Here is a 17006-nt window from a genome sequence, read left to right as displayed (position 1 = left end):
TTAACCTGGGCTAAAATCCTTTATTACTGCTAGGATCATTGTCTATAGAATCCTCATTTCTCAGCATTTTTTATCAATTATAGGAAGTAAACAAAAAAGCTTTTTACCTTCAAAGGATGGTCCTTCTTTTCAAACACAAATGTCGGCTGGGCAAGCACTGATCTCTCTGGAAAAGAGATTGTTTTTAATAACAATTCTGTAATAGTACTTCTCAACTACAGTTCTCAAACTGCTCTGCAATAACAAACAGGACTTTACCCTTTTTTTTACAAGGGAGAAAATACAGAATTGCAGTGATGTACAGCACAGTCCACAAATAAGAAAAAAGCTAGAGTACTGAAATCCCAGCGTGAGTTTTGCCTAAGTAGATGCCACAGGATTTGCATTATATTTTTTTTACACTTCCTTCAGTTAAAAAGGACAAAAAAGTGCTTTTAGCCTTTACAAACAACATCAGCTGCCATCCTTTAACAGTAAGGGTGAACTGCAGCTTTGCTTCTCAGAAAAGCGCAAGGATGTGAAATGCAAAATTATCCCAAAAGGAAAGCAAGGAAATGTGTTACACTTGGCCTCCCAGCCACATTCACACTTCCCATTCTTTAGTCTTCAGGTAAGTGAATGCCTGTCTAGTGTCAGTTTTAATGTGTGAATATGATATGTAAACATATCAAATTTTACAGAGAAAATTCTACTCTCAAGCATACCTCTGCATTTCTTAGGTATGACTGAAAACAGCTTTGGATCCATGGTCCTCTTTTTTTTTTTTCCTTTAATGAGACATATCCAGTATACAGTTGCCTCACATCAAATGTTATGTTGGTTGAGAGTACACTGCTTCTACGTCTTACATTACTTCTTCAGGCTACTTTGCTAAGAATGAGACCTTCACAACCTGTGCAACTCTAATGGACTAACTTTGCTTGTCAGTGTAAAAGAAGAAGTTGTTTTCACCAATACCACCAATAAATGACATGTTTATTATGCCAATAAATGGACCAATTAAAGAGCAAAGAAGCAAACACAGATAGATTTTTTTAGACTACATCATACAAGATCCACCTCATGCTAGCTTGAGATGTCTGTAGCATGCAAATGGTAGAAACAATCAGCATCTGAGTACAAGCATATTTTCGTTGCATACCTTAGATGAATGAAGACCTAAATGCTTGTACTTATCTCCACGGGTAGCAAGGACAGACCAGGGTGACTACCGAACTATATGACTGGCCTTTGGCCAGAGAAATCTCACACTTCATATCTTGTTAACTGACTTTTGACAGAGCATTTATCATGTACACACCATTTTTATAACAGTGGCTTCCTCTGTTACTTGTTCAACAAAAATGTTCAAGTGAAAATACATGGATCAGTATTTTTATCTTGGTTTGCACACCTATATCTGTGACCAACAACCAAAAAAACAGTAAACATTGTTAAAATAAATGCTGCGTGTATGTGAAAAGGGCAAGAAGCAAGAAACTATTACTCAAACCCAGCGATGCACAGACACAGCAGTAACAATACAGTTTTACTGTTGTTTAGGTTAATTTTGTACTTACTTTGGCACTGTGTGTGTGTGTGTGAAGGACTGAATTTAGCAAACTTGGCGTGCTTTACAATAAAGGTCTGGTTTGTCCTTAATAAAAAAAGCAGAAGAAAGTTCACTTTGTTCAACTCCATAAAAGATAATTCTCTGTCACTGAAAGCTGGAAGAAAATTTCCACAATCTGGTTACAGCTGGAGATCCATGGCATGGCATCAGATGGAGCAGTTCCACTTCTATTCACTAGAGGGGAGTGGGACATATAAGCAATAGTATTTCAGTGCAGTATGTTTTATTCAGTATAATAGGCTTTCTCCTGTCTCCTTAAAAAAAAAAAAAAAGGGGGGGGGGGGGGAGGACATGTATTCTTATTGAGTGACTCAAAGCATGACTACAGAAACCTTCATATTCTCCACAATACCTGACAAAGCTCAAAAGCTAGCAACATTTGTAAAGGCACATTTACGACTCCAAAGCATGGAATTAGCAAAGAGTGAATTGCTGTGAAAAAGGAACTGACTTTCCATCACAGAGCTGACTTTTGCTGGAGCTAAAAGGCTGTAGGGAGTTTGAAGGAATTAGGAAAGTTCACTATGATTTAAACAACAAAATTCCAGTAATAGTTTAAAACCTAGAAGTTCCTGAAGAAAAATTCATAACTGGTTGATTACCAACAGAAGCATGCGAAGCTAGGGTATAGTGCTACCTCTTAAAGATAAATATGTGTGTTTTGATATATCCCATCAACTGCTTTTGAGCCAAAGGGAAAACTTTCTTGCTGTCTCTATATTTCGTCAGAGGTTGCTGATGCTGCCACAGTTATCTGTCATTTCTATGGTTCTGTACTGCTTCTACCCAAATCAAGAAAACCTTTTTGTCATTCCTGAAAAGTATTCTATGTAGCTCATCAATAAGATCTCCACTCCTCAATCAGGCCATTCATAACAGAGTTTTAAAAGTATATTTAACTATATATATATCCTATGCATAATTTCCAACTACATTTTGAACTTCTCAGACAGCCAAGGACAAAATATCTGCGGCTGATCCCCACAGAAAAAGCGATGCAGAATTACTTGTGGATGTCACACAGGGCCATCAAGGAGTTATCACAACTGTGTCAATGTTCTGATTTTAACACCGATGAGCAACTTTCCGTGTCTCTGATCCGTCTTCTGCACTAAGGCTGACGCTGCCAGGGTGGGTGGCTGTGCTGGTGAGGGGAGAAGCCCCCCTGTGCCCTCCTCAGCAGCAGCAGTGGGGCATGCAGCCTGGCAGTGCCTGACTCCAGCAGCAGCAGCCATGGCCGGGTGCCGGCTGGCACAAAGGGCTGGGAACAGGGTGGGCTGAAGTCGCTCCTCCTCCTCCTCACCAACAGGACACAGGCAGACACAGGCTGGTGAGTGCCTGGTTAAGACTGGGCTGCTCCAGTCCTCTGCAGTTTGGTCTTCGTGGATGAAAGAGACTGTTGGAAAACTTACCAGAAAAACCTGCCAAATGGGCTGCTTCTGGCCGCAGGGACTGCAGTAATCCACCAGCCTCAGCCAAGAGTCCAGACACGGAACCTGCCTGTCTGCCCACGAACAATCACCACAGACTGGGCTCTCTTTTCCTCGCTGCAGTTCCCCTGGAGCAGCTCAGTTAGCTCTTGGATGAATGCTTGCTGCACTCAAAGCTCAAAATCAGCCCTTGCCTGGAAGCCACATTAGAAATGACCAGTTCCCTTTCTCGAGATCTTTGCATGGCCTCCTGGCTCCAGCCTCCTGCCCTGTGCAGAAGCATTGTCAAACCTGCTCTGACCTGAGCTCTCTGACATGGAAGGCACCCCGGTTTCACGCCTGGTGCCTGCTCTGCTCTACTTATCCAGCATGGGCATCCCAGCTCCATCACTCTGCTCGGTGCTCTGCCTAGTGCTGCACATGCAGGCAATTGGCAGATTATGGTGGTTCATATGCCCAGAGGGAGACTGCATTGCTAATGTTCCAACTGAATGAAAACACAGAGATGCATTTTGGGGAAAAATAATTGCTGGCTGATGCCTAAGCCTAGGAAGCACTAGTCAGAACGATATGCAAGAAATTATGTAAAATTGCATTCACCGGCTTTGCCTGTATCCCAAAAGCTAGCATTGTCCATGAGGTTTATGGGTCCTTCAGCCTTTGCTGTGACATTCCACTCTTTTTTATTACTATTTCTTTTTCTAAAGCTGTAGAAACTTCCCAAAATATATATGTTAAAAACTAAGCGGGACACTGATGGTTTTGAAAATTCTAGAGTTATTATCATAGAGAACAGATAAAATGATCCCTAACCTTTGAGGGCTAAGGACACAGTGGAGAGGACATAAGTCCAAATGTCTCTCCAGTTTTCAGGCAGTCATATGCCTGAAGTCCTATGTCAAAAGTGGTTGACAGTGCTGTGGCTCTATTCCTCCCAAACTGAAGCAAAAACTTTAAGATGGTATGATAGGAATTTGTGATCTTAACACAAGGTTTTTTTGCTTCTGACAAACAGTTAATTTTTGTATTTTCAGATTCAAAAGAAAATAAATTCTGTCGGATCTCCCCCATTACCAAACTTTCTGTAAGTCTGAAAACATTTAAATTCATATTCATACCAAATCCTTTCACATTTTTGTATCTGAAGTTAGGAACCTGTATGTATAAAAAGTAACAATAGAGGCTTTTATAACACTCAGTATGGCTGAATCCAGTGAAAGTTTTGAGCACCCACTGAATCTAAACATCAAACTGATTTTATATATATCCATTGAAGTGCTAAAATGCAGGCATCAGAGTTTGACAGCAGTTACAGTTCTTAGACTTGAATCATATTTTTCTCCTCCAATCTTAGCAATGTATACTGTCATAGAAAGGAACAGAAACTGATTTTCTCATTGAAATTTGTTTTCTGTTCAAATTGATTTGGTCAGTGATTCCCTTTAGCTAATTAAAAACAGGGTAACTATTCAAGGAATTATGCTTTCTGTGGCATCATTAGTGTGAAAAATGAACGAACAGATATTGGCTTTTCACTAAGTGCTGTGCTGGACAGGTAACAAGCTGCCCTCCTTGGGTCCAAAGTTCACTGCAAGGAAGACATTTGGTTTCATCCCTGCACGACCACCAGAGGACCCCAATGACTGAAAAGAGCAACCACAGTGGGGGGGGGAGTTATTTAAATCATTTCAAAGAATATTGTAAATAGTTGTGAGAAAATAATGAATATGTATATGGCTGATGCAACCTTAATGGTATAAGTAGATCATATTTAAACTCATTAGGCGCGCCTCTGGCTAGATTCATGCACCCAGCACTGTGGTTTTTGCTCTTTGACTTTGCCTCACAATAAAGATTTCCGAACCTACCTTTAGTGGGTCACGTATTTATAACAAATTTAGGGGCTCGTCTGGGATTACCGGTTCTCCTGGCCCCAGTATCTTTGGTGACCGTCAGGTAGGAGGCGTGCCTCACTGGTTTCCGTGAACTCTGACAGCCCACCTCTGACCATGGGACTGTTAGCCAAACACCCCAGAGAGAGGCAGAGGCTCTTAGAGCAAAAGCCACTTGGAGCTCCCTGGGAGGTAAAGCTGCAGTTGCCTGTAATTCACGTGCACGAAGGCCCAAGTAAGAAGATGGACTGTAAGTATTACTCGGTTGGGTGGGAAGTGAGGGCTTGACTGCATGACTTAGTGAGACCTGGCAGGGTAGCCCCCTTCCAGGCAGCCAGTGTGGAGTCTTTCTAACCGTGGTTCCAACATCCCACCAGGTACTTGGCGGGTGAAGAGATGAAGCGAGTGGAAAGCCATGTGGAAGACAGCCCCAGGGAAAATATGGGACAGGGAAGTAGCAAAACAAGTCCCAGGAAAAAGGGGAGCCAGAGAATACCGAATGAAATACCCCCGGTCAGTCCACTGGGGTTGATGTTAGCAAACTGGGAAAGTACTGAGAAAATTTAAGGATAAAGACAAAATGAAAATGATAAAATATCTTATGTGTTAGAGTGGACCAAGGAAGAGATTAGACCAGATCATTTGTATTGGCTTCGTTATGGGTCATTTGAGGGTTGGCTTTGCCAAGCATTAAACCACTTTGTGAATGCCCAAGAACCCCCTAATCCAGAGCAGAATGAATACGCTGCTTGCTGGAAAGGGAAAATTTGGCCAGGATCAGTGGGAGTGTTCAGAGCAAAGGAGGTAGAGGAATCATGTCATAAATGGGACCCCCTTGAGTCCTTGCCCCCTCCATACCCGGTAGTTCCTAATGCCCCTCCAAGTGAGGACACAGGAGGGCCTGATGAAAGAGGAAGTACACCCTGACCCGACAGGACTCCCAGAACAAGATGGAGACAAACTGTTAAAGCGACAGCACCAGGCGAAGAGCAGGAAGTCAGAGGGTTTTTTTCCACTTAGAGAAGTACCATTGGGAGGGGCACAGGGAGGTCATTGGGTTTGTGAATGCCCCTTTGACTTCTACTGGAGCAAGGAACTTCAAGAAGGAGCTTAAGGGCTTATTAGAGGATCCTCTGGGGCTTGCTGAACAATTTGATCAGTTTCTGGGGCCCAGTATCTACACACGGGAAGAAATGCAGTCCATACTGAGCATTATCTTTTCCCAAGAAGAAAGGCAAATGATCAGGGTAGCAGGCATCAGAGTTTGGGAAAAGGAAAATCAACAAGGACCACCCAGAGATCAGAAGATGCCCCTAACAAATCCCAACTGGGATCATAATATGGCTAACAGGAGAAATATGTCGGATTACCGTAGCCTGATCGTTAAAAGTATTAAGGAGGCTATTCCCCAGGGACAGAATGTCGCAAAGGCTTTTGATGGGTGACGGGATAAGCATGAAACTCCTACTGAGTGGTTAGCCAGGCTCCGGAAAAACATGCAACAATATTCCGGAGTAGAGCCCGAGAGTACAGAGGGGCAGACCCTTTTGAAAGTACACTTTGTTACCCATGCCTGGCCAGACATCTGCAGGAAGCTGGAAAACTTAGAAGGTCGGCAAGAAAAAGGGCTAAATGAGCTACTAAGGGAAGCACAAAAAGTGTATGTGAGACGGATGAGGAAAAGGCTAAAGTTGAAGCAAAGATAATGATCGCCACCATGAGGAACGGGGATCTTCAGAGAAACAGAGGGATTCCCAAAGGCGGGGGGGAGGGGAGCAGCTGCTTTTACTGTGGGAAAGAAGGACATTTTAAAAGAGAATGTCCGAAGTGAAATACAGATCTTAAGGTCTTTAAAATGACCCTGGAAGACATTGCGGAGGACTAGGGGTGTCAGGGGCAATTCCTCCTGGGGGAAGGATCCCACCTAGAGCCCTTGATAAATCTACAAGTAGGACCGCAGGAGGAAATATTAGAATTTCTAGTGGACACTGGAGCGGAACGAACATCTGTGTGTCAAGTACCTCTGGGATGTGAAGTAAGCAAAGATACCATAAAAATAATCGGAGCAAAAGGGGAAGGGTTTAAAGCTCCAATAATTAGACAAATAGAGATGAAAAGGAATAACCAAAGGGGCAAAGGAAACATTTTATTTGTCCCAGGGGCAGGATGCAATTTACTGGAAAGAGACCTACAAGTTCACCTAGGGATAGGAGTTGTTCCCGATGAAGGAAGGAGGGTGGTAAAAATTTTGAGGTTGACTCAGGAGGATGAGTTGAGAATAGACCCTAAAGTGTGGGCTGGGGATGGAAGCCGAGGAAGCCTGGGTATAGAACCCGTTGTCTTTTCTATTCAGGATGAAGGGTGTCCAATAAGGGTTCGGCAATGTCCCATATCACTAGAAGGATGAAAAAGGCTCCAACCAATAATTGATGCTCTGGAAAAGGGTACTCTTGAACCCTGTATGTCTCCTCACAATACTCCCATCCTTCCTGTTAAGAAATCCAACAGGACGTACTGGCTGGTCCAGGACCTTTGAGAAGTAAATAAAAGAAACATGACTCGATATCCTGTAGTACCCAACCCATAACACCCTTTTAAGCAAAGTATCACCCCAACATAAGTGCTTTAGTTTAATTGATCTCAAGGATGCATTTTGAGCTTGCCCACTGGGTAAGCAGAGCAGAGATGTCTTTGCCTTTGAATGGGAAAATCCCTACAATGGACGCAGACAACAATATAGATGGACAAAATTACGCCAGGGGTTTACCGAATCCCCAAACTTATTTGGACAAGCTTTGGAGCAAGTCCTCCAGCAATTCCAAACCCCCAAAGGAACACAGCTAATACAATATGTGGATGACCTATTAGTCTCAGGGGTGGAAGAGGAAGAAGTATGGGAAACGACCATACAACTGTTGAACTTTTTAGAACTGGAGGGACTGACAGTATCCAAGCAGAAACTTCAGTTTGTGGAACCCGAGGTCAAATATTTAGGGCACATAATTAGTCAGGGAAGCTGTACACTGAACCCAGAAAGAATAAATGGCATACTTTCCCTGCCTGCCCCACTCCTCAAAATAAGACTGAGATAAGGAAACTTTTGGGGCTATTGGGATACTGTACGTTGTGGATTGAGGGATACACGCAGGTAGTAAGATACTTGTATGACAAACTCATTGAGGAAAGTTCCACATGGACAAAGGAAGACAAGGCTAGTTTGGAATAACTAAAGACCAAATTGACACAAGTACCTGTGTTGAGCCTCCCTTCCCTGGATAAGCCTTTCTATTTATATGTAAATGTGGAAGGTGGTGTGGCACATGGGGTACTGGATCAGGATTGGGGAGGGATTAAAAAGCCTGTGGCCTTCTTATCCAAAATGTTGGATCCCATCAGTAGCCATTAGCTGATATGCATTCAAGCAGTAGCTGTCACCTCAATTTTAGTAGAGGAAAGTCGAAAACTTACATTTGGGGGAAAATTGATGGTACAAACCCCGCATTCTATCAGAAATATAATCAAAAGGTGGGAAAATGGCTTACGGATAGTAGGATGTTAAAATATGAGGCCATCTTAATCAGTCAGGAGGATTTGACATTGGTGACCAGCAAGGTTTTAAACCCTGCTCAGTTCTTACATGGGGAACCAAAGGAGGAGTTAATACACGATTGTATGGAACTGATTAGCTATCAAACTAGAGTCCAAGAGGACCTAGCAGATTATGCACTCCCTGAGGAAGAATAAATATACATAGATGGATCTTCTTGATTTATCCAGGGAAAAAGATTATTGGGATATGCCATAATCGACGGGAAATTGGTAAGAACAATGGAAAAAGGAAAACTCCCCGGATCCTGGTCCACCCAGTGTTGTGAACTTTAGGCTCTAAACTGAGCACTTAGGCTCTTGACTGGAAAAACAGGAACAATATATACTGATTCTCGTTGCGCTTATGGTGTGGTACACACATTTGGGAAAAATTGGGAAGAAATAGGATTATTACATTCAAAGGAAAAGGGTTGATACACAAGAGCTTGATTTTAGAAATAATAGAACCTCTAAAGTTACCTGCCGAAATTTCAGTAGTCCACATTAAGGGACACCAAAAGGGAAATACTCCTGAGATAAAGGGAAATAATATAGCTGACCAGGAAGCTAGGGATGCTGCTGAGCATGGGAATATCAAAGTGCTTGCAATAACCCATGAACCTACCCAGCTCACCTGAATTCCTGGGTTCGGACAGGAGGAAGAAAAGGAGTTGATAAAAACTGGGGGACCAAAGGACCCCTGCGGAAAGTGGTTCCTTCACAATGGAAGGCAGATACTAAACAAAGAAATTATGCGAGAAATGATAAGGGAATTACACCAACAAACTCACTGGGGAACTTAAGCCTTATGTGATCACTTTTTAAGACATTTTGGGTGTACAGGGTTTTCATGATGGCCAGATAACTTCAGGATAACCTGCCAAAAATATCAGTAAGAAGGCCATGAGGAGAACACCAACAGGGGGAGAAGTTTGGCATTTCGTCCCTTTCAAAGTATCCAAGTAGATTTTACTGAGCTCCCCCAAGTCCAGAGGTGGAGGTATTTTTTAGTGATAGTGTACCATTTAACCCACTGGGTGGAAGCAGTTCCAAGTGTAAGGGCCACTGCAAATGCAGTATCAAAAATTTTATTAGAACAAATAGTTCCTAGATATGGGATAATGCAACAAATTGATTCAGACAGGGGAACACGCTTTACTTCCAAGATAATACTGTAAGTGACTCAGGCCTTAGGCATCAAGTGGGAACCACACACCCCATGGCATCCTTCAAAGTTCAAGACGAGTAGAGAGAATGAACCAGACATTAAAATGAGCACTTACTAAATTAATGGTGGAAACACAGCTATCTTGGGTGAAATGTTTACCCTTGGCTTTGTTGAGGGTCAGAACGCAACCCAGGACTGATTTAGGGATCTTCCCCTTATGAAATTATGTTTGGATTTCCCTACCTGATCTCACAGCAAGAGATGGCCAGTTACGAAGGAGGAAGTTTGGAAATTTGCAAATATATTGAAAGCATATCAAAGAATCTGGAAAACTTGAGGGAAAAGGGGCTGATATCTCAATCCACGCTGTTAAATTTTAAAATCCACAAAATTCAGGGGACTGGGTATTGGTCAAAACTTGGAAAGAACATTCATTAACCCCGCAATGGGAGGGTCCTTTCCAGGTTCTACTGACCACTGAAGTTGCAGTGCGAAAGAGAGAAAAAGGATGGACACACATTAGCCCGATAAATTAAATTAATACCTTATAAAACGTAAAGTTAAGACACTTTACATGGTGTTCTCCTTTTCTGCTTTGTATTAGGTTTTAAAATTAGGCTTAACTGAAAGCCATACGAAAACCTGTACTTTGAAATATTTCATCCCGGAGCTGGCAATAGGCTTTTTTTATTCTATTTATCAGTTGAGTGCCATTGCCCAGTTAGGTAGCAGGATTCCCATGTCTTGGTTCTTTCTTTTAACAGCTCCATACAGAGAATTTTTTTTAAGACCTAATGCCAATCCACTGGATTCTGCCTGAACTTCTACAATTCCTACAACTTTATACATTATTTGCATAGCTCTTTACAATTAACTACCAATCCTGCAACCAGGTATTTCAGATTGGCTGAGCTACAAAACTGAATCCTTCACACAAGACTTGAAAAAACTCAACCAGTAGTTTGTAAGTGCCAACAAATATGTAATACTGGTAACAAAAGCTGACTTGTAAAAAATAACATTTTTCTCATAATTTCTCAAATTAAAGTAACAATTTGTACCTCTTTGGTTTTTGTAGCGCACCTCACAGGAAAACTTTTAATTCCGATATGGAAACCACAATTTTTACTTTACACAGTTGTGTTGGGTTTGCAGGGCAAGGTTTTGGTGGTGGGTGGATGTGGGGGCCACAGGGGCGGCCTCTGTGAGAAGCTTCCAGAAGCTGCCCCCGTGCCCGGTGCAGCCCGTGCCAGCCGGCTCCGAGCTGGGCCCGGTGCTGGGCAAGGCCGAGCCCGTCGGTGCCGGTGGCAGCCGCAGGGACCGTGTATTTCAGATCGTGTATTTACGTGCGAGCGAGCCCAGCAGCCCCGCGGCCCCCGGGCCGGGGCAGGGGGAGGCCGGGGGGCTCCAGGCGCCGCAGCAGCGGCTCCCCCAGCCCGCGGGGCGGCCCCCGGCGGGGCGGGCCGTGCCCCCAGCCCGCGGAGCCCCCGGGGGAGCAGCTCCCCCCCCGCAGCCCGGGCAGGGCCCCCCCCGGGGCAGGGGGTGCCCGCAGGGGGCTGTGACCCGCGGGCAGCGGCGCTGGGGCAGCTCCGGGCAGGGCCCGTGGCCCCGCGGGGAGAGGAGCCCGGGCCGGGCCGGGCTGGGGCAGGGCCGGTGCCCCCGCGGCGGCCGGGCCGGGCCGGGCAGGGGGCGAGGGGGCAGGAGCGGCGGACACGAGGTGTGAACTGACCGCAGCCCCCACTCCCCATCCCCCGGCACCACGAGGGGTGAGGAGGGAGAGAAGTCAGGAGTGAAGTTGAGCCTGGGAAGAAGGCAGGGTGGCGGGAAGGTGTGTCAAGGCTCAGTTTTCATTTCTTACGATCCTACTCTGCTCTGATTGGTGATAAATTCATTTTCCCCGATTCGAGCCTGTTTTGCCCGGGCGAGCGCCCTGCCCCTGCCGCTGTCCCTGCCCTCACCTCCGCCCAGACCCTTTCCGTGGATTTTCTGTCCCTGCCCAGCTGAGGAGGGGAGGGATGGAGCCGCTTGGGTGCGCACCTGGCAGCCAGCCCCAGCCAGCCCACCACAACAGAAAAAAAGAAGAAACTAACTTCTTAAAGATAATTGTCTTAAATAGCATAACATTCTGTTGTCTGTCTCCAAATAATGTCACTGACTTACAAAACTTTTAACTGCACCCAGCTTTCCCTCACAACATCCCAGTAAACATTACACAACACATAAGAACCACAAGAAAATTTATAATTAGATTATATTTTTATCCTATCAAAAGGTCAAGCTATGATATAGTATTTGCAAGTTTCTGCACTCTGATACACTATGGCATTAATTTCACTAGCTTTGTATATTACTGCTATAATTTGCAAAAATAAAAGCAGAAACAGTTCTGCATTTTGATGTTACAGGCAAGATTGCTGGTTTGCAGGTCACAACTCAACCCAAATAAAGCTAAGCAATAACAACAAATTCTTGCATATAACATTGCTGTTTTGTTTGTTTCACATACAAATTAGCTCAACAGGAACATGTAATTGGGGAAGATGTTGAGAGGAAAAGTAGATTGACTGTGACTTTAGTTGCTCCATCCCCAGAGGGGATTTAGCATTATCAAAATACTGAGAAAATAAGCCAAGGGAGAGTTTTGCCTCTGCCATTTACGAATATATACTGTGTACAGCTATTACTTGAAAAAAACACTTAAGACAAACTATTGTGCCTGGTATTTTGTGGCAATATACGTAAAGAGAAAGAAAGCAACAATCATCTAGCGTGTCAGCGGAAGACATGGATCCAGAAATTCTTATAGTTCCATTCAAAAAAAATGAATTATTTTGACTGTGCTAGCTGATAATCTCTCCATTAACATGTTGCCTCAAGAAGCATCAGAGTTAAAATATAATCATTTACTTAATTTATCATATTTTAAATAACTATAAAATATAATAAATTAAAAGGTAATACAAAATACGAAAATACTAATACAACCACTTTTTAAAAAAACTACCTATATTTCAGATTCTAAAATTGCAGTAACAGGCAGAATAAAATAGACATAGTGAAAATATGCAGTAGGACAAATTACAGAATACTTTGCTATCCAGGCTTGGACTCACATTTAAGTATTGTTTCTGGCTTTTGATATGTTTATCAGTATTAACAGAGATGGACGATTTTCATTTAAAAAGAGGTGGTAAAACAGCAAAAACCTTCTGGCTAAGAACAGGATTTGCCAGATCTGCAGTAGAACCACAGTTTCTGTTTTATAAATGCTCATGAACTTTGCAACATAAGAGACCGCTCACAGCCAAGCGGGAGTACAAGGCTGCCAGCCAACATCTCTGGTCCCTCAGTGACCTCACTACGTAAGCCTTTCCTCTGCCAAAACTTAAATTTAAGGAAGATGACACAAGATAAAATGGAGTTATCTTAGAACAGTACTTTAGGCACTCAGCTTAACAGAACTGACCAACTTTAAGGGATACAGAAAAAGCTTTTAAAAATTTCACATTGCTGATACTGAGCAACTGCTCTACTTCTGGAAGCACTGTGCATTTGAGAACTCCAGTGGAATTCACATGCGCGGCTGGCTGCTCAGCACCTTTGAAAAATCACGTCACTTATTTAAGACTAAATACGGACCTGAAAACCTGCTTGCAGATTCTCATTTATTACCCTTCACATTTTTTATTTCTGTTTATGAAGCATATTCAGTACTTTTTAGGACAACTCCCCTTAAAAATGAACATCAGTTTTCATGCCAAGATGGCAGGGATTTCCAAGCAAATTCACCTTTTTTTTTTTCTTTTTTCTTAGACATTGTAAGACAAGACTGATTAATTAATTTCCATTTAAATACATCACATGTACATGGTGGGGGTTTTTAATTGGTAAACACTAAAACCAAAATGGGAAAATAAAACAGGGTCAAAAATCAAATTAAATTCTAATCTGGTCAAATGTCAAATCTCCAATGCTAAACAGAAGAGTTTTCAGAGATGCATGTTGCTATACAGGCAACAAATCTTCAAGTTCAGTATCTAGTCATACTTCTAGACTTGCAAGCTAATTGAATTTTTTCTTTCAAGATACTCTTCCAGTGAAGAGTGTCAGGGAATCAATAAACTTGCAACAAGTCCTCATGAATCTGGATTTTCCAAAAATGTTCAACAGGAATTGTTCTCAATAATTGGTCCAAAACCATGCAAAAGCGTTTTATGAGAAGAAATAGTTTCAGCATTATTAAAATAGTTCAAACATATTGAGATGAAATTTTTAGACAAAGCCTTTCATATTTTGAAAAACAACATTGTTGAGAATTTTATTTCTAGAGAAATTAAACATATACAACAGACATTTGGCCACTGGCTGTGCTTGCTGCAGAAGTGACTGCTCTTCAGTGGGCCATGGAACACATGGGCCATATTAAATATGAACTGTAGGTTGCTCATCTTGGGTTCAGACAGCATCCTGTAAATACAGTCTAGGGAACTGGTAAATAACTTTACATATCCCCATTTGGATCAACTGAGAGTACATCATCAAAGAAGTGAGTTTCCGTTTCACTGTACTCAGAAAGAGGGAAGGAAAAGTTCATCCAATTAATTATTGCAAAATAAAACTTCTGGAAGAATTTGTCCTAGGGCAGCTTTACTGTACTGTTAAGACTCCAGTCTTGCACATTCTCTGTTATACAAATAGTTCATAACCCACATAAATAATTTCACTGTCATCAGTGACAGCGGTTATGAGAGCAAGGATTCTTCATCCAGGCACAGCTGTGCGGAATCGGGCCCTGACTTTTTAAGGCATGCTCACTCTCTCTTCATCCACTCTTCTCAATTCTACAAATTCTAAATACTGTTTCCTTGATCACTGTGGAAAGGATTCTTTTACCCAAATAACTGCATCTATTACTCCTAGCTTTCACTGTGGGTTTGCAGCATGGCATAAAAGATTAAAAAATTAACATACTTCAGCCATGGAAACTCAGCTGACAGCCTGTGAAATTGTTTATAATTACAGCATATGTCACACCCATTCATCTCTGTAGAGCACAGTTCTCATCTTTATATGGGCAAGACATAAACAGGCCTTAAAACAAGGGGAAAAAAACCAACTATCCCAGCAATACTGTAACATAGTCTTTGAGAGAAACTAAACCCAGTTGGCTTTATTTCAAACATCAGAGCGAAAAAAATATTTTGGGGAGTCTCATCAATAAAATGTAATTCTAGCAGTGATGCAATGCCAGAAGTAACTGTGTCACTAGACCAGCAGGACTGTGCCAAAATATGTAACCAAACATTGTTTTATAAACACTGAAGCTTCCAACATCCCAGTGCTCAGCACTTTTAATCTATCATAAAAGCCTGTAAAATACTCAATGCAAGGTCATTAAAATTCACAGGCATATAGAGCCTTACCATTTTCAGGGCATTGTACCAATATCAAATTTCATAAATCACTACAAAGCAGCAAAGAAGTAACACTCAGGGGGGTGGGGGTCGGTGTGTGTGTGTGTGCAGAAATTTAACTACACAGGTAATAAAGCCGAGATCCAACAAGACTCATGCATGTTTACATTTTAGGCACGTATGTAAACTGAACCATGTGTGCTCAACACTAAGCACGTAAGTGAAAGGCTGGTTAACGGACAAATTAGCCCAAGCACTCTAAACTGTATCAGTAATAGCATCAGGTTTAGACCTTGAAGGTGCATGCTTCCTCATGCTGCTTTAGGTTCATACATCAACCTGTGTGGTAAAAAATGGTTGGTGGCATCACCTGCAAAATGTCCTTAATATTACCACTTGTTTCTTTTACATCCCTTTAAAAAAATGTTACTATTACAATTTCATATAAATCATTCTCAGTTCTTGGCCCTTTTCACTACCTACATGATAAAGGATTTTGCTGCCCAGCTCTGCAGTCAGTCACCTCTCTGAGGAGCTCGACTGTGCCAGGTTTGCTCCCGGTGCCCAGGGCGCAGGGCAGGGCAGGGATGGCTGGGAAAGTGCGTGCTGTTCCTGGGTATGGCCAGGAAAGCAAGCACTGTTCCTGCCATCTAGCCCAGCATTTTGGAAAGCTGCAGGAAGTCCAAATGACAGCGGGTGTCAACACCCTTACAAAGAGACCACTTCGGGGTGCTCTACAAATAAAAACCCAAACACACGCTATCTGGTAGTGTCTTTTCTTCAACTAAAATACAAATTGGAGGTTCTTGACAGATTACCACTAAAACCCTGCAATAAAGAAACCACAGCCACCCAAGCTCCTGTTTTGCGTCACCCAGAACACGGTTACCAACCGAGCATGTCCTTTGTGTTTACCCCATTCCCCACACCTCCTTGCAAGGTATCAGAGGGGGCGCACAGAAGATACCAGCCCACCAAACGTACCTGTGCAGCGTTCCTCCCCGGGGCCGAGCCTGCCGCTGCCGGGGCCGGGGCCGGGCCGGGCGCTGCGCTCGGGCAGGCCGGCAGTGCGCTGCGGGGCCCGCGGGCCGCCGGGCCTGTCGCTGCTGCGCGGGTCCGGCTGGGCCTTCGCACCGCGCCCGCATCCGACCGCAGCCATCGCCTGGACGGGAGCGCCGCACACCTGTACATAAAACATTCCTTTGGCATGCAGGAATTGGCTCGTTTCTCATCATGAGGTCCTCCGAAGTACCTTTATAGATACATATGCGCAATCACAGATGTATAGATTTTTTCTATGGATAGATATTAGATGTAATAATCTATAAGCCGTAGCTGGGTCGACAGTTTTGGATTGAGCCTTATCAGCCGTCCCCCAGGCCACCCGCCCCCCCACACTAGGCCGGCGCGGCCCCGCGGGGAGCCGCCCCCGCAGCCGCCACCGGAGGGTAACGGCGGGGGGCTGCGCTTCACCGGAGCGGGCGGCGGCCGCTGCGGCGGCCGGCGGGGGAGTGTCGGCGCGCCGGTGCTACGGTGACAGCTCGCGGGGAGCCCTTAGCGGGGGCTGGCCGTTGGGAGGGGATATGTAAAGCCCGGCAGATTAGCATAAGAGGGCGGGCGGGGAAGCGGCCGGAGCGGCTGTGCGTGGCGTTTAACGGGAAAAGGCTGGGAGAACGCCGGGGCGGGGGGGTTCAGTCACGGGTGGCCGCATCGGCGTGTGCGGGGCGGGGAGGGCTGGGCCGCCCGCCGGCCCCTCTGCGGAGCGGGGCGTGAGGAGCCTCTCGCCGAGCGGGGGCCGCGGGCGACAGAATGGCGGCTGCGGCGACTTGTGGGGCTGTTGGCGCCCGTTGGCGCCTGGGGCGGCGGGCAGGGCCGGGCTGCCCGCGGGCGCACCCGTGGCGG

General features: G+C 44.3%; 1 protein-coding gene across 6 annotated transcripts in view; it reads right to left on the bottom strand.

The window, feature by feature from the left end:
* The window catches only part of RANBP3L (RAN binding protein 3 like), a 45541-nt gene extending 28785 nt beyond the window's left edge, over positions 1-16756 (bottom strand). For 3 of the 6 annotated variants that reach the window (XM_056325235.1, XM_056325232.1, XM_056325234.1), the window contains exons 1-2: positions 16089-16753; positions 108-166 (exon numbers count right to left, since the gene is read on the bottom strand). In XM_056325235.1, the coding sequence (XP_056181210.1) occupies positions 108-166; positions 16089-16302 (273 nt within the window). In that variant the 5' untranslated portion in view covers positions 16303-16753. Of the gene's footprint in view, positions 1-107; positions 167-16088 lie in introns of all 6 variants that reach the window. The other 3 variants (XR_008819535.1, XM_056325231.1, XM_056325230.1) reach the window with 3 other exon arrangements.
* Between the last annotated feature and the right edge of the window lie 250 nt (positions 16757-17006).

This window comes from Falco biarmicus, chromosome Z, assembly GCF_023638135.1.
Source record: "Falco biarmicus isolate bFalBia1 chromosome Z, bFalBia1.pri, whole genome shotgun sequence".
Lineage (NCBI taxonomy): Eukaryota > Metazoa > Chordata > Aves > Falconiformes > Falconidae > Falco > Falco biarmicus.
This window is presented reverse-complemented; position numbering and strand designations above follow the sequence as displayed.